We start from the raw sequence: 22,076 nt of genomic DNA, 5'->3' as shown, positions 1-22,076 counted from the left end.
GTCAAGAGCCTAGGTGGGTGTTCTGACAAAATTTATTTTTACCTACTTTCATGGTAGCCATTACACATGGAGGGAAAGACTAGAATTGTAGAATTAAGGTCATAAGAGAATATCAGAAATCAAATTCTATCATTTTTAAATGGAGTGAGCTTAATAATAACTACTTAGATCAAGAACTGTAAGGGAATCTCTTAACATCCTTGAGAGATACTTAAGTCGAAGAAAACCAGACATAGTAATTACAAACCAAGCTTCCCTCACATCACCCTTGCCCGGTCCCCAGTTCAGCCATGCAAAGGCTCCAACTTACATTGCTGAGTTTTCCCTACTGGACATTTCCATGTCTGATTTTGTGCTTATACTATTCTTGAGTTTCCTGTTTTGGAAACTGTATGTCGACTTTCTGCTATATAGGGAGAGCGATTTTGTCTTTCTCTCTCCTGACCACCACATATTTCTCCTTCCTCTTTTTAAAATGGTAGTTATTTTTGTTTTGGTTAAGCTATCTTGTGCCATCTTATTGTAATTATGTAAATATTTACATCTGAGCCATTGATGGTCTTGTCTCTTGTGCAGTTCTTGCTGCCACTGTTCTCCCAGGGGTGATGAGGACAGCCCTGTAGCCTTCTTCTGTGTAGGAATCCCAGCTTTACACATGTCACCTGTGTTCTTGTATTGCTGGAACAGCATTTCTCAGGCGTTTGCTGATTCTGTTCATGTAGTGTTTACTTCATGAGCACTTACGTGGCTGAAAATGTCTTTTTCTTCATACTTAGTTGATAGCTTTTCTGGGAAATAATTCACTCACAGAAGTGTGAAGAAATAATATTCTTTTGTCTTAGAAGCTTTAGTTGGGGTCTAACTCACCAACTTTTGTGTAGGCCCTGCTGTTTTCTTTCAAAAGCTTTTAGATTTTCATTCACTGTCTTTGCTCTCTGTCTCTGTTGCTCTATCCCTCTCATTTTCTTTTCTTCTTCTTTTTTTTTAATCCCCTTTCCTGTCCCTGTCTCATTCCTGTGTTAGTCCCTTTCTTCTTTCTCTTAGATTCTCAAGGAAGGCCAGACTGCCATGGAATTCTTGGTTCCCCTGACACAGCTTCTTCTTATTCTGTTGTCATCCTTACTTGATGCCTCCTTTCTAATTGCCCAGCTTTGGCTAGTGCTGGTAGAAGGACTCCTGCCCATGTTGCTGGATGGGATGCTGGTCTGCAAGCTATCCCTGTGGGAGTCTGAATTCTTCATTTATGCTTTTCATGTTCTGCTGCTGCCCTTCAGTGCAGCTAAACCCACTGCAGGCTGAGGCCCTCAGCCCTCCTGATCTGCTAACTTCCACCATCCACCATCTATCTGGCTGGCTGGCTTCTAGGATTGTACTGTTGTCTTCTGTTCACTCTTCCTCCTCTGTTCTTTCTTTCTTGATGTCAGTATCTATAGACGCTCTTTGCTTTTACCATGGTGGAATTGCAAGGAGCAATGAGGAAGGCTAGAACTGTCTTTGTCAGATTTTCTTTAACCCCTCCATGGAGTCATACTACCTGCTTCTCAAAGAACATCACAAGTTCTTATTCATGACCACTTTCTTTACATGAGAGTTCTATAGAAAATTGATTTAGATATTATGAAATTATAAAAATAGAATAGTTGTATTCCCAAGAGACTTTCCAGCCTTAGAAGTCTTCTTCACATTTTTCATGCTCGTTAGATAAATACTGAAATTTCATTTTATAGTTATCAGAAGCACAGTGTTATTAGTATGTTTACTCTCAAAATATTTTCATTGAAGAAGAATACAGGTTTTCAGAAGAACAGACACACAGACTCTAGGGTGATGGGCATGCTTCATACTGTTGATAGTTTGGATTATATAGGTGTACATGGTTGTCAGAATGTACCAACGTTACACTGGAGTTGCAGTCACCTTAGGGGAAATAGAGACAAACTAAATAGAAGCATATGCCAGGATTGTCAACAGTGTTTGAATGAGTTATGTGAATTTTGATGATAATGAATTTAAAAATCCCCTTCTCCCCCAACAAAAACTCAAATGTAGCAGCATAGGCTTGAATCCTAGGGCTTTGGAAAAACAGGTAGTACTATCACAAGTTCAAGGCCAGTGAATTTGAGCCAGCCTGAGCTACATGAGAACTTATCATTTTTAAAAAATTCCTTTTCCATGTTTTAAACATTGACAATTTAAGGGTAGAAAATTACTTTACGATGTGAATGTGATTGCTGTCTGTCCCCCAATCCCCTTTATTCCCGAACTTCTCTACCTTTATTTCATCACATTTTACCCATGAAGCAGTTAGAATGCACAGGTGTACAGAATGCTGGAGATTGTCTATTTAATATTAAACTTACTAACTGATGCTTAAAATGGGAGGCAAAAAAAAAAAAAAAAATCCATCATGTCCCTTTAAGATTATCTATTTATTTCTTTTTCACTGTTGGGCCTAGTTTTATTCTGGTCATTTGGGGTGAGCATTGAGATCCTAGCTGTCAACTTTGGCTGGAGTTGTAGAGCTGTAAGTGTGGGCTGAGTGGCCTCAGCTGCAAGGGGAGTTGGGGAAAGGATATCAGCACTAGGCTTTTATATTGATCATTCACGTTTATATGGTGCTTCGGATTTTCAGAGTGCCTGATATCCATTGACTTATTTCTAGATTCACCCAAAGATAAGCTAGAAATAGTTTTCTCATTTCATGGGAGAAAAAATAGAAACAAAGAGACGTAGTGAAGCACCTAAGTGACTCAGTCCAAAATCAGAATTAGGCTTTTGCAAGGGGACCAGCCAAGGGGAATAAGCGGGAGGCAATTAGGAACTGTTACACACAACAGGGCCAGTGCGGAATATTAACCAGGTCCGGCAAGACTTTGAGCCTCCTGAAGAGCAAATACGTTTTATTGTAGGTAAAAGAGAATCTGCTTTCCTGCAAGATGCTGCTGCATTGCAAACGGGATGAACTTCGTAAGCTCTGGATCGAAGGCATTGAGCATAAGCATGTCCTGAACCTCCTGGATGAAATTGAGAACATCAAGCAAGTGCCTCAAAAGCTGGAGCAGTGCATGGCCAACAAGCACTACCTCAGCGCCACTGACATGCTGGTAAGGCAGCCTGTGCAGAGGCTCACCCTGCACGGTGTGCAACTGCTCTTCTCTCTGTACGTAACACGGCATAAATGACCCTTGGAATCTGCAAGCCTTGCAGGGAACCTAGCTTGTTCTCTTCCTGTAGTGGTTGGAATGTTAGCTGGTTATTATTTATATATCTTCTGCCCTCTGAACCAAGGCAAGGAATGTAGTGGAGAGAAGTCAGTACTGAAATCATGTTGAAATGGTAATGAGAGATTCATTTTAGCTTTAGAGGAAGGTCACCAATCTCATTGTAGTGGACGAAATCTATGTGACACAGACATGGAGATTTGTAAAGTTATGTGTTCCACACAGGTTTGGATGTCAGTTTTGGATTATAGCTTTTCTTTGTTCTTTTCACCTGATAAGAAAGAAAATGACTTCTTTAATACTAATCTTAGAGGACCCTTTGTAGAACAGCAGTGTTCTGTGGCCTGGCTTTTACTACCTCAGTCCATGGAGTTCTGATGCCTTTGGAATCAATGAAACTTCCTAGAGGATGCAATTTGTGGTGAATGTCAGGCCAGACTTCACTCCCTCTTGGTCCTGACTTTCCAGGGCTGGTCACTTTTCTGGAGGACTATGCTCTTTTTTTTGCCCATTTACACACATTCATACCCACTTTCAGCTCTGTAGAAGTCTGTAAATGCTTTCTGTGTTAGACTTGAATTGTTCTATTATTCACAATGGGGGCAAGTTCTTTATCCTCATTTTTTTTTTTTTGTTTTGTTTTGTTTTCAAATTTTATTGGTGAAAACTCTAAGGGACTTGGTAGAGGCACTAATTGAATAATTCATTCCCTTCAATGAGGAATCTTGCTGGAGGTTTGCTATAAGGAGTTTTAATGAATTTGGTAACCAAAGTGTGAGAAGTGCCCTGGTGTTTTATCCCATAAGTCAACTGAATCATTATTTTTTACAGTAGAAGGAGTGGTCTTGGGGTAGTAAAAGAATTAGGGTGTGTGTGGTTGTTGTTGTTGGGTTTTGGTATTGGCCATTTAATGTAGGGCCTTGTACATGATTGATAAACACTCTGCTCTATCACTAAGCTGTATCTTCAGACTTTCTGTATTTTAATCTTTTGAGACAGGATCTTATGCACTTGTTAAGGGTATTCTCAGACTCATTCTGGAGCCTGGGTGAGCCTTGGGTTTGTGGTTTTCTTGCCTCAGTTTTGTGATCAGATGGGTCACAGTCCTGAACAGCCAGGTCCATCTTGTTTCTAGCATCTTGTCAGAGTAGTATTTTAGTACATAATGACTGGGAAATTATTTTAGTTGATTTATGCATAATTTTGCTAATAATAAAGATTTAGCAAATAGAATAGATAAACATATATGTTTGTTGGACACATATATAGTTTGATTTACTGATTCACTGTTTTGGTGTGTGTCTGCTTTTAATTAAATGACATGTACTAAAATGGGTTGTTAGGATTTATTTATGTTAATTATGTTCATTTTAGGATTTCAGATTGTTATTTTATGGCCCTATTACTTACATGCTAATTTATTTATTTTAAGGCTTTTCAAAAATGAGTATTGCCCTTTTGCTGACTAATTTTTGTTCAGGACTTAATTAAATAACTTCATCAAATTCTTGGTTGTAAGTTATAGAAATTAAATTGCAGTATTTTTCCTTGGTGTAACAAACACCTGTGATAAATCAGCTCATGAGAAGGAGCAGGTTTATTTGTAGTTTTAAGAGGTTTCAGTTCATGGTTGCTTGGACAAGCCATTAAACAATGTTGGGTACACGTGGCAGAGGAGGTTACTCACTTCATGTTGTCCACTTTTGCAGAAGGGAATAAATTATTCTCTTATTTACTAAATAATAAAAGTCTAAGACTTTTTTGAAGCAGTTCATTATATTGATTATCCATTCTAACTAAAATCTTTGTGTTTGGGGTGATGGGAGGAGCCAAGCAGTCCACTCTCAGACAAGGCCAGTGTGTAACATACATTGGTCCTTTCTCCCTAGTCATAGTTGTTTTTGTATTCTGGATACCAATCCTTTGTCTGCTACATGGGTTATAAGTATTGTTTTTAAGTTGTTGTTTCTCTTTTTACTTTGTTCATGTTTATCTTTTTACTATCTTCTATTGTGACATTTTTAATGAAAAAAGTACCTCAACCTTACTTAAGGTATATAATTTCACTTTTTTCTTTAACCCACCAAAAGTCCATTTTTATTTATGTTTTGAGTCAGGGATCTAATTATATTTTTGCTCCGTGTAGCCAGTTGGCAGTATTTATTGAATTTTTTTTCTTATTTATAATGCTATATGTCACATTCCAAATTTTCACATGTGTATGCATCTCCAGGTTTTTATTTTGTTCAATTGGTCTTGTTTGTGCCTTTTTGTCAAATGGTCTGTCATTTTATTAAACATTACTTATACTCTTCTTGACCCTCTCTTCTTCTATGGAAAGTTTAGTATCAGTTTGTCAACTTACACAAAAAGATGAAAAGAATTTCCTTGACTTTAAGGGAGTTTGTATATTAGCAATGTTGTCTTTATATTAGTGAACACAATGCTTACTTATTCAGTTATGTCTTTTGATAATGCTTAGAAATATATTACTGACAGTTTTACATATATATTTCCATACATTTAATGTAAACATATTTTCTGAGGGCTTAATAATAATGACTTTTTCATAATGTCTAGTATTTTAACATTTATCATTTAAAATGTTTTTTGAAATTAAAATACAATTATATCAGTTTTGCTTCATTCCCTTTTTTCCTCCAAACCTTTCCATATGTATATATATTCTTAATATATATATATGTATATATATATATATATATATATATATATATATATACATACACACACACACACACACACACACACACACATACACACACATACACACATTCCTAAATATGGCAGTACAACCTGCTCAGTCTTTATAATGTTACTTGTATGTACATGATTTCAGGGCTGACCCCTTGGTACTGGATGACCAAACTGGGGGCTTTTCCCTGGAGAGGATTATTTCTCCTGCTCTCCAAATTTCTTAGGTGCTGTGATTCTTTTTCTAGTCTTGCCTAGGGTTGAGGGCCCCGTGAGGTTGCCCCCTTGTGTTAGCATGTCTGCTGGTGTTGTCCTTGTTCAGGTCTTGTTTAGATAGCCATGTTGGTGTAGCTTCTCTGACATTTCTAGGAGATGCACTCTCATAGTAACTTCCTGTTTCTTTGGCTCTTCCAGTCTTTCTTCCCCTTACACTCTGGTCCCTGAGCCTCAGGCACAGACCTTGTGTTGTAGATGGATCAGGCAGGACTGAGCTCCACACAGTCACTTGTTCTCTGCACCCTGATGGGCTGAATTTTCCCACAAAGGTCTCAATCTACATCTGTGGGTCAGAAGATAGCCTTTACGACTCATTTCTCTGCCTTTGCCACATGAGTCCAGGGATGGAACATAGGTTGTCAGATGGTGCAACAGATGCCTTTATCTGTTGAGCCATTTTGCTGGCTTGATTTCCTTTATTAAATGACTGTATATTTTCCAGGAGTGTATATTTTTCAATCCCATCTGCTTGGATTTGGCTTAAATTTACTCAACTTTCTGAGTATCTCAGATACTATGTGTTTTTCTTTATGCTTTCATAAGCTACATGGATTTTATTATCATATAATTGCTTTTATTTATGTGGTAGATCATTGATTGTGGGGTTTATATCTTACCTGTCCCCACAACAGTGACATTGATGGAATCAGAGTTCACAAATCTTTAGTTGGGTATGTATGTGAAAGATGTTAATATATAGAGGAAATGATACTTCTTAAAGATACTTTTTTTCCCCAGGAGCTGTGCTTTCTCTTCTCTGCTTGGTGTATTTATTTTTTGATAAAATACTCTGATTTCTAATATTTTATAATATTTAAATTAGCAAAAGCAGTTTCAATGGAGCTAATATGATTGTATACCTCCTATGTGCTGGTATTGTAAATATGGGAAGTATACCAACTCTTTTTACACTTAGAACTGGAATGGACGGGTTTCTGGTACTATCATTTTATAGTAGAGGTAATTGTGCTTGATTAAGGAAATTGGTGTATCCAGACATACAGCAATTTGTCCATCCTGTCCCCAAAAGGTTAGAAATATTTTTCAACAGTCTTGGGTATATGAGAGTGTAGTGTAAGGTGTGCAACTACTCTTTTACTGACTTCATATTGAAAATACAATCACATTTCCCCTCTCTATGGCTGTGTGCTGTTACAAGTAAAATCTGCTTAAGGAATCTCCAGGGTCCAAATGAAAATCTTCACTAAAATGCATCAGAGGAAAGTAAAGACAAAACAATCCAGTTTTTCAAGCCCCACTGATTTCCGTGGATTTGTTTGACAGAAGATTTTGCATTTTCATTTCGAGGCAGGTGCAGATATAGATATGTAGTAATTTGATCCCTCCACAGCGTAGGTTAATAAACCCAGAGTAAATAAATCAGTGGTGACCCATGGCTTTTGCCATCTCCTGCTATTCCTGTTTTAAAATTTGACCTGTCTTATAGCTGTAGGCTTGGCTTCTAGGTGGAATTTTATTTCTTTTGATATGATAACCAGAATATTGCATAAAATAATTAAATTGTCATGACAGGTAATGTCTGCAAATAGGCCCAGCCTTTTGTTTCCTTCTTTAAGGTAAACAGCTGCTGTTGGCTTATGAAAAGCTAAAAATGATCCAACAAGAAGCCACACAGAAATCAGAGGCTTGATTAATATTGTAGCCTGTAGCTTTGTGATATGTATGGTTTAAATTAGACCTTTGCAGTATTGTGCTGGGTTGATGCAAGCACATTAATGACATAATTTCTGGTTGCTGCATCACATTTCTGCAGTCTGGCTTTGTATTCCACTCACATTAATTGAAGTAATTTTGCCAGTGAAGCGTGTTTCAAACCTCTGCATTTAAATTGAAATTTTAATTCCCTTATTGTCTTGAAAAGACGGCTGAAGATGCCTTGTTACAGGTTTCATTATCACTCAAAACACTCCAGCTGCTGGTTTTAATGTACAATGACTGATTAATTCTGGAAACAATTATTAATATAAGAATAGCAGCTTCTTCCCAGTGGCATGAGTAACCAGGAAGATATTTCATGAGAGTTAATATTTTTATAAACTTTTTTTTCCCAGGGAGAATTTGTGTGTAGAAGTCTGCATCATATGAAAATTGTAGGGAACACTTTGAAAACCACTTACACAAGTTCTGATTTATCAGCTATAGAAGTCAATTCATAATTGCATTCAATCAGTAGAAACCAAGCCAGTGTAAGTCGTTTAGAAGCACTTTAGCTGACAGTCACATAAGACTTGTAACTAAAATAAATTTTCATTTCTAAGCCTGCCTGTGATTGTAGGAATTTTGAATGTCTTTTTAATCATTTTGTCTTTATTTATATGCCTTTGCAAAAAGAATCCATAGCTATATAGTCAGATGAGGGTTATTATGATAATTATAATAACATATTTATGTGGTTGTCTTTTCCCCAGAGGATCCCAGAATGCTTTTCTTTGAGTATTGTGTAACAGAGGTATTTTACTTATACTTTGAAAATATGGCCCTATCTGAGATAAAGAGCTATTTAATTGAGTAGTTTTCTAGAATCCTATAATTATACTACTACAATATCATAGTATTTTCAGTTCATACGATTCTTGGAAGTTGTTTGCTGATACTGAGAACGGTGTGTGCCAGTGTGGGTTTTAGTTGTGTAAGACCTAGACTTGAATCTTAGCTTTGACTCTTAACAGCAGTATGACTTGTGGCCAGTCATTTATCTTTGCTAAAGGCTTGAGTCAAGGCTTCTATATAGCTCTGAGGTTTATTGAAAGATTTAAAGTAAACATAGTGCATGTTAAAAGTTCTTTAAATATTTATAGTTATTCAATTTTTTATTTTATCTGTATTGGTCTTTGCCTGCATGTATGATTTTGCTCCTTTTACATGCCTGGTGCCCTCAGGAAGTCCAATAAAGGATATCAGATCCCCTGGTACTGGAGTTACAGATGAGTGTGAACTGTCATGGAGGTACTGGGAATCAAACCTGTGTCCTCTGGAAAAGCAGCCAGTGCTCTTAACTGCTGAGCCATCTCTCTAGGCCCTAGTCCATTAAAAAAAAAAAAAAAACCCATGTGGTGATGCAATTTATGATCACTTCTGTTGTTGTCATGGTTGTGAAGGTGGTCTTAAAACCTTGGAAGAGCTCATGTGCCAGCAGGGTGAGAGATGGGAAATAGTGTTCATCTTGTGATAAGTATAGTGGGGGACATACAGAAAAAAGGGATACTAGGGAGAGTGGGCTAGGGTTAATATGGCTTGTGATTTTAAGGTAATTCTCCGTGACTGCTTTTAGCCTTTTTTGAAAGGTCCTCATCTCCTCAATCTGTCTGATAAGTTAGGAAAAGCTAAAACAAAGCTATTGACTGACTTGACTTTTGTGTTCCAAATTAATGAATAGGTTTGTGGTAGCTGCAGTTCTTTTCTTACAGAATAAAACCACAAAACTTTGTAGTATCTATTTTTCCTGCTGTTCAAATCTTTTTATTTGCATTTGGCTTTGATGGCTTTTGAGGGCTTTTCAAAAGTCAGACAGTTTGGTAGGTGCCTTCATTTTTGTTTTTTGTTTTTTTTTTTTTAAATCTGCTATTCATTTACCTCTTTTATTTTTTAAATCAATGGATACTCTATCTCCTTGTGTGAGCCCCTCATGCGGTGAGCAGTTTTCATTTAATTTATCTGGAGCAGTGATTTCTAAACTGTTCATTGAGGATCTTTCAACAATTGTGAGGTCTAGGCCACAACCCAGACTGACGAAATTCAATTCTTTGGTTATGGGCTGCTGACTTTGGTCATTTTTGACAGTCTCAAAAAAAAAAAAAAAGACCAGTTTATAGCCAAATTTGGAATTCTTGGTATAGGGTTTAACATATGCTGTGGAATGAAGCAAGACTAATTGTCCTTGCCTTTATTTAACACCAACTCCAAGTATGAATAGTTGTCAAGCATTTGTACTTGTGTAAGACTAAAGTGGTTTTATTTACTTCATGTAGAAATGTTTGCTGGTGGTTTGGTGTTTTTTGTTTTTTGTTTTTTTGTTTTTTGCCATCTTTTATTGTAGTTTGGCTATAGCTGGTACCAGGGGTGGCTTCTATTCTAGTATTTCAGGTAGATTATGTAGTTTAAAAGAGTTTAGTGTAACAGTTAAGCTGGCTAAGCTAAGACTCAACAGGTTTGGACTGGTTATGTGCTCAATTGTAATCTTGCTCATTTGCCTCTTGAATCTTTGCTGTTGGAGGGCTTTGGTGGATTGAGATTGAGGTACAACTGTATTAATTGACAAGTGGTGGCTGTGTAGAGTATGACAAAGTTGAAACAATCTTGGAAAAAGTATAAACCTTAGAAAAGGGCTTCAAAGATGTTCCAGATTCTGTTCCTGCCTCAACAAGTCTCCAGTGCTTTTAGCCTAGAGAGTTGAATCACTTTCTGTCCCTGATTTTTAGTGTCATTACCTGTAAAAATAATAAATATTATTGAATGGCTAGGAGAATAAAAGTGAAATATTGCATGTAGGTTGTGCTTTGTCAAAGTTAAAGCAGTCTAAAGATTTAAAATGCTATATGCACACCACTGTCATCATCATTACCAAGTGCGAAGTAAGAACAGACTGTAGTAGGCCTGTTTACACTGAGCAAACTGCAGTTCTAGCCTGATGCCAGTGTCACTAGGGCACACATTGTTCAGTTAGGTAAACTACAGGAGTGTTTAGAGGAAAAATCATCCAGAATAATGCCCTAGTTACTTGTTATCCATTACATTTTGGTTTCAGTTTTACCTAGAGGCTTCTTTGAACAGATATTTGATTGGTTAGTTTTCAGCCAAATGTGAGCCAGATCTTTGTGCCAGTTTACATGACAGTAACCTGTGTTGATGGATGTCAGTGTCTCAGCCTGATTATGATCTAAGGCTTAGTAGTTCTTACTTAGCTTGATAGAATTAACTTGTTCCAAAGTCTGTTTTCTCTGATGTTCATCTCGAGCCTACTTAGTTGTGTTTCCTTAGCTGTAAATACAAACTGCCCCTTGTCCTGTATGAGATACACAGAGTGCATGATAGTCAGGGGCTGGGGAGGCTGCTCAGCTTCCAGTGGCTTTAGAGGCACATGCAGAGCACTCCAGAAATTACCTAGGTTAGATAGAAGTTTGAAGAGATCCTCGGAGACCTTGATTCTCCAACTGGTAAGAGAGTTGTTTTAACACTTTTTCTTGCCACAGAATAACAAATAAAATGCTGGGTAAGTGTAGTAACTGGGGCACTTGTTAAAAGAGAACCTCTTTCTTAGTTTTCTTCTGCTGTGAAGAAACTTAATTAGAATACTCTTCAGAGAGCTCTGTGAGAACTGAAAATTGAAGGGAATACAGGAGCTCCCCCTTCATGTACGGTCCTTTTCTTTGTCATATGGTGTTAGATGTAGTTTAATTTAGTTGGGAAAGTAAAACTTTTTTTTTTTTTTTTTAAAGAATAAATAAGACACTTAATTTGGTTTTATGCCTCAGAACTCTGGGATTGGATTGGAATATAGAAATTTGTGTTCATGAAGATTTTTGAACTATTCTGTGTTCAGGAGTACCTGCCTCTATGTTTTTGTGGGTATAGCTATTTATCACAAAAAGATTTGTGATAAAAAGACATTTGCAATGAACTAGAGATAGCGAATTTATTTAAGTTGTTTGTGACATCCTAGTTCACATACCAGTGTGAACTGTCATGATAGCACAACATATTCCTAGATTTTATTATGTGCTGATATTTGTAAATAATTACAAATGAAAAGAAGCCATGTATAAGATATGTAAGACATGCATATATATGTTTGATTGGCTGGTTTTGAACCAAATGTGAGCCATTTATATATATAGTCTGATGAATGAAATTCTCCTCTATGAATTGTTGTCAAGTTCCCTTAATTAAACATTTATTGCTTTCAGAATTTGGAAGAAAAACAAAGCTTAAGAAAACAACATACCGTCCCCCCCCATCTGTAAAATCAAGATAGGCATCTAGATGACCTTTAAAGACCTCATAAGAAAAGGTTCATACATTTCATCTATCAGCTAATATCATTCTGTGAAGTCTGGGCTGATGTGGACTATCTTAGAAAATCCTGTTAGCTCTACTTCAAGACAGATGCCCCTCCCCACCCCAACAAACAAACAAACAAACAAACTTTAGCTTTATTTAATAAAATATAAGTTATTTGTGGCAGAATACAAATGTAGAGAGGACAAAGAAAAACCAGAAAGGAAAACTTAGCAGTGCATTATCAAAAGAAAGTTCAAGAATAGCTTAATAAGAGTTTGTTTTGTAAGGTAGTAGTGTGGTGAAATCTTTGATGAAGCTGCAATTCTCATTTGGTCTCTTGGAATTTTGTTTTCTGAGATAGATTTGAAAGTCTAAAGAAGTAATTTACAGATTTTTTTGATTTGCCGATACTTTATCTTACAGGCCTCCTTCTTCATGCACTTATCAATAACTTCATGTCATTTGCCTTATTCTGTAAATTCCATTATCTCTCAGGCAGTCTATTGCATTAAGCTCTGAGTACCCAATATCACCTCATTTACTTGAGGTGTGCTTGACCTCAGCCCTTTTTCTCTCTTTGTTAATGCACCAACAAGCACTGATAACCCTCTGGAGCATTATCATTTGGCTGTTAGCTCAACTAATAACAACCCTTCATTTGAGCTGATGAAGCTTTATTAAATAAAACATGCAATAACCCTGGCAATAATGAAAGGAGAGTGGAGCTAGACAGTATCTTGTTTGTAATGGTGAGAGCATGCTGAGTCTGCATTGTAGGTATGGGCTTCCTGAGGGAGATGGGGCCCTGAATAGGTTAGATCAATGGTGTGTTACCAGACTGGTTTAAGAATGGACAGTTTTGATTGTCTGACCTGGTAACTGTTGATTAGTACACAGGCTGAGGACTTAGGGGAAAAAGACTTTCTTGCTCCAGGCACTTGGCCTTGCTCTGAGGTGCAGCTATCTTGGGAAGTCTGTCTTAAGTAGCAGACTGTCAATAGCCCCGAGGCCTTCAGACACTGAGACCTAGAACCATAGAGAACCAAAAAGTCTGTTTTCTCCAGGGATGGTAGCATCAGAAATTGCTTTTCCTATAGATCCCTAAGCATCACCTAAACCTCATTATTTCTCTGAGCCTTGAATGGACTCCTTGTATTCTTCTTTATCTACTCCAACTCTTTTTACTCCTAACATTTTCTCCATTGAGTAGTCTAGCTCTTGTAACCATTGAGCTGTCATGCTGTGTACAAAAGTTAAGCGAGTGACATCACTGAGTTTACATCAGTAATGGAGACTCTTGTGAACAGGATTTGCTTTTTTGAACTTCATATCTCTTATGATATAGTCTATTAGTAAAAATGTGTCTAATTCATCTGATGCAGTTAAATATACAGAGTTGTGGGAAGCTGTGTGTGTGTGTGTGTGTGTGTGTGTGTGTGTGTATTTAGCAAAGTGGGAATTCATTAAGGAAGGGTCTTAGTAATTTTGGGAAGAAGACACTCTTCAGAGTTCTGTAAATGACACAGCATTTTACAATAGTGCTTTGATATCCCAGATATAGCAGAGCTTTCAGTCCTGCTCCCAAACTGTTATGTTTATCAGCCTAAAATAATAACAGATAGAATGGCTTTCCAAAGAAATGTTTTTATTTAGGAATAAATGGGCTTAATTATTTCTGGCTGCATGTGCTATGACAACTCATAGGCACATTCAGGGAGGCAAAGACTAGACCTTTTCAAGGTTAAACTAGGAAGGTTTTCAAAATTATTTCAAAACTATTATCTTTGGCCACAAGGATCACTACCAGGGAAGTGTCAGCTCAAGTCTGTAAATAGTAGCTTCACAGGTGGCTAAGCAACAGTATAGTTTTTGTGTAAAGTTGATGTGGCCTCTGCTTAAGATTGTTGTTTTAAGAGACTATGTAGTCTTTTTTTTCAGTCTTAGTCCCCTTGAATGAGGACCCGTCCATTTTAGCCTCTGTTGTACTCTGTTAGAGTAAATGACTAAATTGTGGGAGAAACTTTTTAATTTTTATTTTATCAAAAGTAGTTAGCTCTGGCAAGGACATACATTTTTTGAAACTTCGTCTTCTGTTGTGGATGAATCAGTCTCCTCAGAAGGTGAAGTCCAGCCCACACCAGTGGGCACTTAGGGACACACAGCCACTACTTAGGGTAATAGATAGATAGCCCTTTGTGTGCCTGCTAGACTGGTTTGGGTTCTGGTAACCCTTTTTGGAAAGCAATTGCTTTGCCATGCTACTTTTGCTTTGTTTGCATGTTTTTTTTTTTGTGGGATAGCCAGATTGTTCTTTGTTTTTGCCAACTGTGAGTCTGACCATTTTCACAAGTTGAAACAAGTGAAATAGACAACATTTGATCATTATGAGTCATAAAAGCAGTAGTACCTGGACCTGTTATCTTTAAAGCTTTGTTCAGTTGCTTTTTTTTTAGTCCCTGTCTGATAAATATTTAAAATTTTGTAAATTAACTGCAGCAAAGTAGAAGCATTTAGAAATAGAATGATGTAGGATTCTTGGTCTCATGTTTGCTTAGAAATCTAAATGAGGGCAGATCCACAGGGAGGCCTGGAGGTTGATGTCTCTGGCAGTCAGTCTGTAGCTCACTCCTCTCTCTCTTCAGGTAGATACTTGGGAGTAGGGGCCCATCTAGGAGACAGAAGTTGAAGCCTCCTGCTTCTCTTCTTTTTTGGCTTACATCTTAGTTTCTTTTGGAGATAGTTGCTAATATCATTTATCTCTGTGAATCTCTCCTCTACCAAATTTTTAAAAAATCCATTATTTTCTTAATAGCATTTTTTAAATGAAGTAGTTGCTTAGAATGGGCAACTTCAAAGGGTTCCTTAAAATGTTTCTACAGATTCACAACAACACACAAAAATTAGATTGTTCGTTACTTCAAAGTCTAAGAGTTGCTGAAAACAGTCAGTTAACTATGAAATAATAATCTCTAGTTCTTGATGTTAATATCAAATTGAGAAATAAAATGTAGGAAGAAACGAATGGTCATGACAGTTCTTTATTATGGATACCTGAGGAGAAAACTCCCTAGAGAGGTCTGAATAAGTTCAGTGGAGTCTTTATTAAACTCTAGTATGACTATTTCAAGCATATTAGCAGGAAACTGCCTTGATCTCCAGTTGATTCAAGTTTTTAAGGGGAAAACACACAGTTGTGATGCATATGGAAAAGCAGTCCTGAACATCTGCAGCAAGCAAGCCTTGTTTATAGAAGCAGAGAGATAGCAGTTAAATGATCAGGCAGTTAACCTTTAGTTCAGGGTCGCATTGTATAGGAATTTAGGACTGCTCCAGAGACCAGTTTTACACAAGAGAGTTTAGCATTTAAAGTATTTTTAGGAATATTTTCATGAGATGGCATAACTATAGTTATGTAGTTATAGTTCAGTAGCCCACTACATTCTCATTACTGATACCTTCATTTATTGTAGACATAGATGTCACCACTACGCAAAAGCTTTTGAACTTTTGGTTTGGTAATTGTGCATTTTGCCTGTGTTTGTGTATTGTAGCATAATGGTTTTTAAATTCTTATTTTTTTTAAAACATCTATATTGAATGACATGCATGCTGTTTTATTCAGTGTCATTTCTTAAAACATTTTGAAAATGTTGCTTATTTTCATAATCTTAAAGGAAATACTGTTTTTACTCTAGACCAGTTTATCTTTATGACCCGTTTCTAACCTTGCTGACTAGAAAACTGACATTCTGTTGGATTGGATGAAGGTCCCCAGTAGGATAGCTACATGTATCTGCTTATGGTGGTTATGACACCATGTACAAGCTCTTTGCAAGCCTAAACCTGATCAATTCCAGCATGAAAGGTGAGTTGGGCATGAAGTTCCACCTCTAATGAAAGAGCTACTAGCAAATCTTAGCTGCTAAGGGAGGAAGAGTGAGTTTTCTCTTGAGTGTAACCCCTGGTAAGTTGATTGTGCTCCACTAGTAGCCATACATCCAAGAATATCGAGCCTCATGAATTGGACTTGATGGTGGGAAGGGATGGAAAGAAGGCAGTGTTGGGTAGGATGGGAGGGGGAATGGATTTAGAGATTGAGGGTGCATATGTACAAAATTCTCCAAGAAGTATTTAAAGTTCCCTGCTTGTAGTTTCTTTTTTACTTACTATGAAGCTTATTTAAAAAATATTGTATGGAAAAAAATTCAAATATTTTTAGTTGTTTCTTTTCAATCTGTAATAATCTAACTATAAGGAAGAATGTATGTTGGAGAATTCTAGGAGTTTATTAAAGACTACTTCATGTACGAACATACAAGATCGGTTCTGTGAAGAGATGGTTAGACATTTGCTAATTATCTACATTCTGAATGTTGTCTGTCTAGTTTTATAATTTTAATATGTATTTGTGACATCATTCAGTGCTGACTGCCATACTTATGGACTCGATTTTGATAATCCTGACCTCCTCAAGCCGATTTCTTTTATCTCTGATTTAGCAGTATCTTAAATTCTTGATACTGCTTCATTGGTATGTTATGAGTGATTCATGTCAACCCACTCCCTCAGAGGCCCATATCCTGAAGACCACCAGCCTTTGGCACACTGCTGGGTGATAGAAATTTCAGGTGGTGGGACTTGGTAGAAATACATTAAATCTTTGGAATGAGGTGCCCTGGATCGGAGTATTGACTTTGTGAGGTGAGAAAGTATTCTTTTTTTCATGTTTCTGCTGTATGTATGGAACTGCCACAAGCCCAGAGCAAAAGATTCTGTCCTCCAGGACTGAAACCTCTGAAACCATGAGCGAAAATAAAAATTTCCTTCTTGGAAGTTGTTTATCTTAGTTGTTTCATTCCTGTGATGGGAAAATTGTCTGATTTACCCAGTGAGCTAATTTATACAGTGACCATTTTCTATATTCTAAAAAGCTTGCTTGACTTCTGGAATTTTAACTTTTTGAATGGACTTTGAAGCCTCCAGAATAAAACAATTGTGTGTGTGTATGTGTGTGTGTGTGTGTGTTTAAATTGTCATAAGAGACTGTTACTTTTCTATTATTGTGATGAAACACCATGACCAAGGCTGCGTATAAAAGGAACTGTTTAACTGGGGCCTTGCTTACAGTTTCACAGGGTTAGTTTGTGATTATTATGACAGGGAACATGGTCATAGGCAGGCATTGTGCCGGGGCAGTAGCTGCGGTCTCAAATCTGATAAGAAAGTTGCAGGCAGAGAGAGAAAAACAGGGCCTGGCGTGGGCTTTTGAAACCAAATGCCCACTCCAATGACATACTTTCTTCAACAAGGCCACACCTCCTAACTCTTCCCAACACTAACTGGGAACCACTTCCACTAACTGGGAACCAAGCATTCAACATATGAGGCTATGGAGCCATTTTCATTCAAACTACCACATTCCATTCCCTGGTCCTCATAGGCTTGTAGTTAGATCATAATGCAAAATACATTCAGTTAAACTTCAAAGGTCTCCATAGTCTTTCAGTCTCAATACTGTTTCACAAGTTCAAAGTCCCAAATCTCCTCTGAAACTCAAGGCGGTCTCATAAAGTGTTACTGTAACGCCCTATAAAAATAAAAACAGTGAGGCTAGAGACATAGCTTAGCTGTTAAGAGCTCTGACTGCTCTTTCAGGGGTCTTGAGTTCAATTCCCAGCAACTATATGTTAGCTTACAACCATCTGTAATGGGATCTGATTCCCTGTTCTGGTATACATACATGTGTACATTCAAACAAAGCACTCATGTACATAAATAAACAAGTCTTAGAAAAATAGAAATAAAAAAGCAAATTATATATTTTCAACACACAATAGCACATAATACACATGGCTATTCCAAACAGGAGGAAAGGGAGCATGTAGAGGAAATCCTAGACCAGAGCAACACTGAAGTCCAGCAGGGCAGACTCCACATTCTTAGAGGGCTTTTCCAGTCTCCCACTCCTTCCAGCTTTGCTGGTTATAACGCATGCTCCTCTCTGGCTGGTTTCACTTCCTGTTGCATCTCTCCTTGGCAGCTACCTCACAGCTCTGGCACCTCCAACATCTTGGGGTCTCCTTTGCCATCTAGCTTTCACTGTCACAGGTCCATGGAATAGTTTCTTTGGGCCTCCAGGCAGGAACTTCCTTGTCACAGGTCTGGCCTTAGTAGCTTTCCTTAACTGGGGCAGAAGATTACACAACCCATTTCCTATATCCTCTTGACCCTAAATCCAGAACCACCTGACCAAATTCATCAAATTCTGCTTGTTGGGGTTGGAATCTGGGCCTCCTCCTTGAAAAACATTTGCATAAACTTTCCTTGTTGCTTAGGCCTAGGAGATCAATAGGGTTCGGGATTAGCTAGGTCTGGTCTGGTCCTGAGATTACCATTCTCTGTTTCATTTAGTATCAGGCTTTTCTTTAAAGCACTATTACATTTTTGGCTGCTCCTTTCTCCTCAAACTGTACATTTTATATTTTATTTTGTCCTGCTTGCTGCTTTTCATTGTGCATTTGCGTGAAGAATGATCACTAATAACCATGTGCCACAGTCAATACTCTGCTATCTTGAAATTTCCTCTGCCAAAGCAATTAATCTAAAGCTCTTCAATTTAGTCTCCAGCAGATATTTAGGACAGGGCTAAAAGCAGCCACATTCTGTGCCAAAATATCCTAAGAATGGCCTCTAATATTCGTCTCCTCTGGAACCTCTTGAGCTGGGCCTCCATAGTCTACATTGCTCTCAGTACCTCTGTCTTTCATGTTTCTGCTAGGGTGGTTCATTAAGCTCTGCTTACAGCATTCAGCTGTTTTTTTCTAATCCAAAGTCCCCAAATTTTCCATATTCTAAGCAAACAGCAGCTTGGTCAGGGCTGTTACAATAATACCCTAGAATACCAGGGTGCCTGGCAGCTAGCAAGAAAGCATGGCACTGCAGAAGTAGCTGACAACACACATCTGCTCCATGAGTTGCAGGTTGAGAGAGAATGAAATTGAGCCTGGCTTGGACCTTTGAAACACTTACTAATCCTTCCTAAGGAGTTCCACTAGCTGGAGTCCTAGCATTGAAACCTGTGAGCCTCTGTGGGCATTCTTATTCAAATCACCACAGGCATTGTTCTCTATTGTCTTATGTTGAGATGTTTAAAGTTTGAAGTTCTAGAACTACTCTTGATCTTGTGGGTGTGTATGTGCATGTGTATAAAAATTATATTTGATTTCAAGAAACATAGAAAACTTGTTTAAATGACTACAGTGGTGCTCTGAAGATCATTTGCTCAAGTGTTGTATTGAAATGCCATGTAAATTTGCTCGTTTTCTATATCCTTAGGATAAGTAGGTACTGTTCAAAATAATTTCTGTGAATACCGTTTTCCAGGCATAGTGTTGTTTTTACCTGAAGTTTAAATTTCTTTCTTTCTTTCTTTTCTTTTTTTTTTTTTTTTGATTGAGTGACTTTGGAAGCTGTCATTGTTATATAAGTTTGTGTTCTGAATATGAATGAAATCTCTTCATTCGAATTCCTACAAGCTAGTCAAGTGTGGCTGTGCAGTGGGTGGTTTTTAAGCTTAACTATTTTGGTTGGATTTAATTACCTTAAGGGATAAGGCTACATGATGGGCCAGTGGTTTACCAAATTATTTTTTATTTTCTGGATCTAGATGTCACCGAAGGTTAATGCGTCCTCTTTTCTTCACTAGAGACTTGAGTTAAAATCCATTTTAGGGCGTGAGTATAAATGAATTTGTTGTTGCTTTTCCTCCCTTGGGGACACTTTGGTCATTTTAAGAGTCTGCCTTTCCATTTGAAATTACTGGCAGGTTGCCCAGGGCCCAGGGGCTGTCATAGCAGGGCCAGTTGCAAGTCAGTGTGAGAATGTATGGGCAGGCTTCAGAGGGCAGAGCTGGCCCAGGGCTTGTCAATCTCCCACTCTTTGATTCTTTCCTGCTTTAAACTTAAGGAAACTTATTTGCTGCTGACATTTGATTACAGCACATCACAAAACAAGTGATGTGTTTATGGGTAAGCCATTGCACTTTAGTATTATTATTTTTAAGTCATTTTGGGCTGGTTTGTATTTGATAGCCACAGAACTTTCTATATTCATTGTCTGGAAGTTTTCAGGTGACTCCTTAGACCACTATAGATCTGTGACTAATACTTTTTGTTACCAATGTATTTCATGACTTCTTTTTGAGATAGGGATTCTTTATATAACACTGCATGTCCTGGAACTTGATTTGTAGACTAGACTGGCCTCCAACTCACAGAGATTGGCTTGTCTCTGCCTTCAAAGTATTGGGATTAAAGGCGTGTGCTACCACCACCCGGCTCATTTCATGACTTTTATTAACTATTGCTTTTATATGAATGATTTAGTGTTGAGGGTCATTTTGTGTCTATAATCAGATTTAATGGTGTCACTCTGTTGTAGATGGTGTTATTATTTCTTTAACTATTCTATCTGAAATATTTAGAAGTATAACCTAAGCTATGGGATAGCCATAGACCTGAGTTCCTCAGGGAGCTGGTGATCTTTTTTTCTCATCAGGATTTCTTGCCTTTACCTTTTTTTTCCCTTCTCATTGTTCCCCTCCACCTTGTAGCCTCAAGTTCCCCTCTTCACCTTTTCCCCACTCCTAAGTAATAATACTTAGAATATGCCCTTCACCTTTTTTCTTTTCAGATATAAAAGATCATTATCACATAGAAAAGTAATTGTACTTACACAAAGAAGGAGATCACACCTCATGTGCTCCTTCCCACTTTGCAGTTCTCACCTGGGTTTTCAAAGTCAGTTTAGATTCCCTGGATCTTTCAGCCTCTATTGTAGGCATTCCTTTATGATTTCATTCATTCAGTCCTTCTTGCCTTTGAAATCTGTCAGCCATCTTTAGAACATCTCCTTTTTACTGGATCAAACTATCAAGAGGTCATGATTGCTACTTCCCACCTGTAGTATGCATGCAAAAGTGCATTTACCTCCATATGCTTGTGAATATGAGAACCAGCTTGGCTCTTTATAGATACATGTGTGACCTCAGCCAACAGAGCTGTCTGGCTTATGACCATGAGAATAAGCTTTAAAAAAGTGTACCTTGATTTAATCTTAGTTTTAAAGAGTAACTTTTATTAAGAAGTTGATTTCAAGCCAGTGTAGTGTTTCAATGCTAGGAAGCCTGAGGCCAGAGGAGTATGAGTTTGAAGCTATCCGGGGCCACATTGTTAGACCCTGTCTCAAAACAAACAACCCAGACAAAACAAAATACTACTCCCCAAGAAGTTGATTTCAGCCACCAGTATTTAGATTCTAGTGAAAATATGAATTGATGTAGTTATTTTACATGTGTTTTTGGACAAGCAATGTGTGTGGGAGTAAACAGTGTTTATGGCTTTGCTGTGTTGCTTTACATGTCTTTATGTATTCTTTTGTCAAGATTTTCTTTTATTTTTCTCTTTTGTTGTATTTATCTTAGCAAATCCTGCTGTCTGATATTGTGCACACAGTTCCCAGTACTCCTTTTGTAAAAGGTACTGTAAAAACCACTCTTTCTCTTTATGGGTCTGCAAGATTTTTGTACTCATTTGGCCTTCTTTTCCCTTCTAGGTGTCTGCAGTAGAGTCTCTGGAGGGTCCGCTGCTCCAGGTGGAAGGACTCAGTGATCTCAGGCTGGAACTTCACAGCAAGAAGATGAACCTGCACTTGGTTCTCATAGAGGAACTGCACCGACATCTGTATATCAAATCCACTAGCCGGGTTGTACAGCGTAACAAGGAGAAAGGGAAGATGAGGTTGGTTAAGGAGCCCTTCTACTACAATGTTGCAATTTTTGTTGCAACAAGA

At 37.7% G+C, this 22,076-nt stretch overlaps 1 protein-coding gene across 2 annotated transcripts in view; it reads left to right on the top strand.

Annotated features, from left to right (window-relative positions):
• The window catches only part of Exoc4 (exocyst complex component 4), a 711,678-nt gene that overhangs the window by 25,544 nt on the left and 664,058 nt on the right, over window positions 1-22,076 (top strand). For both annotated transcript variants that reach the window (XM_034519115.2, XM_076913572.1), the window contains exons 3-4: window positions 2,910-3,104; window positions 21,840-22,024. In XM_034519115.2, the coding sequence (XP_034375006.1) occupies window positions 2,910-3,104; window positions 21,840-22,024 (380 nt within the window). The remainder of the gene's footprint in view (window positions 1-2,909; window positions 3,105-21,839; window positions 22,025-22,076) is intronic.

The sequence above is a fragment of the Arvicanthis niloticus genome, chromosome 15 (genome assembly GCF_011762505.2).
Source record: "Arvicanthis niloticus isolate mArvNil1 chromosome 15, mArvNil1.pat.X, whole genome shotgun sequence".
NCBI lineage: Eukaryota > Metazoa > Chordata > Mammalia > Rodentia > Muridae > Arvicanthis > Arvicanthis niloticus.
The sequence above is the reverse complement of the archived record's forward strand: the minus strand, read 5'-3'. Positions and strand labels throughout refer to the sequence as shown.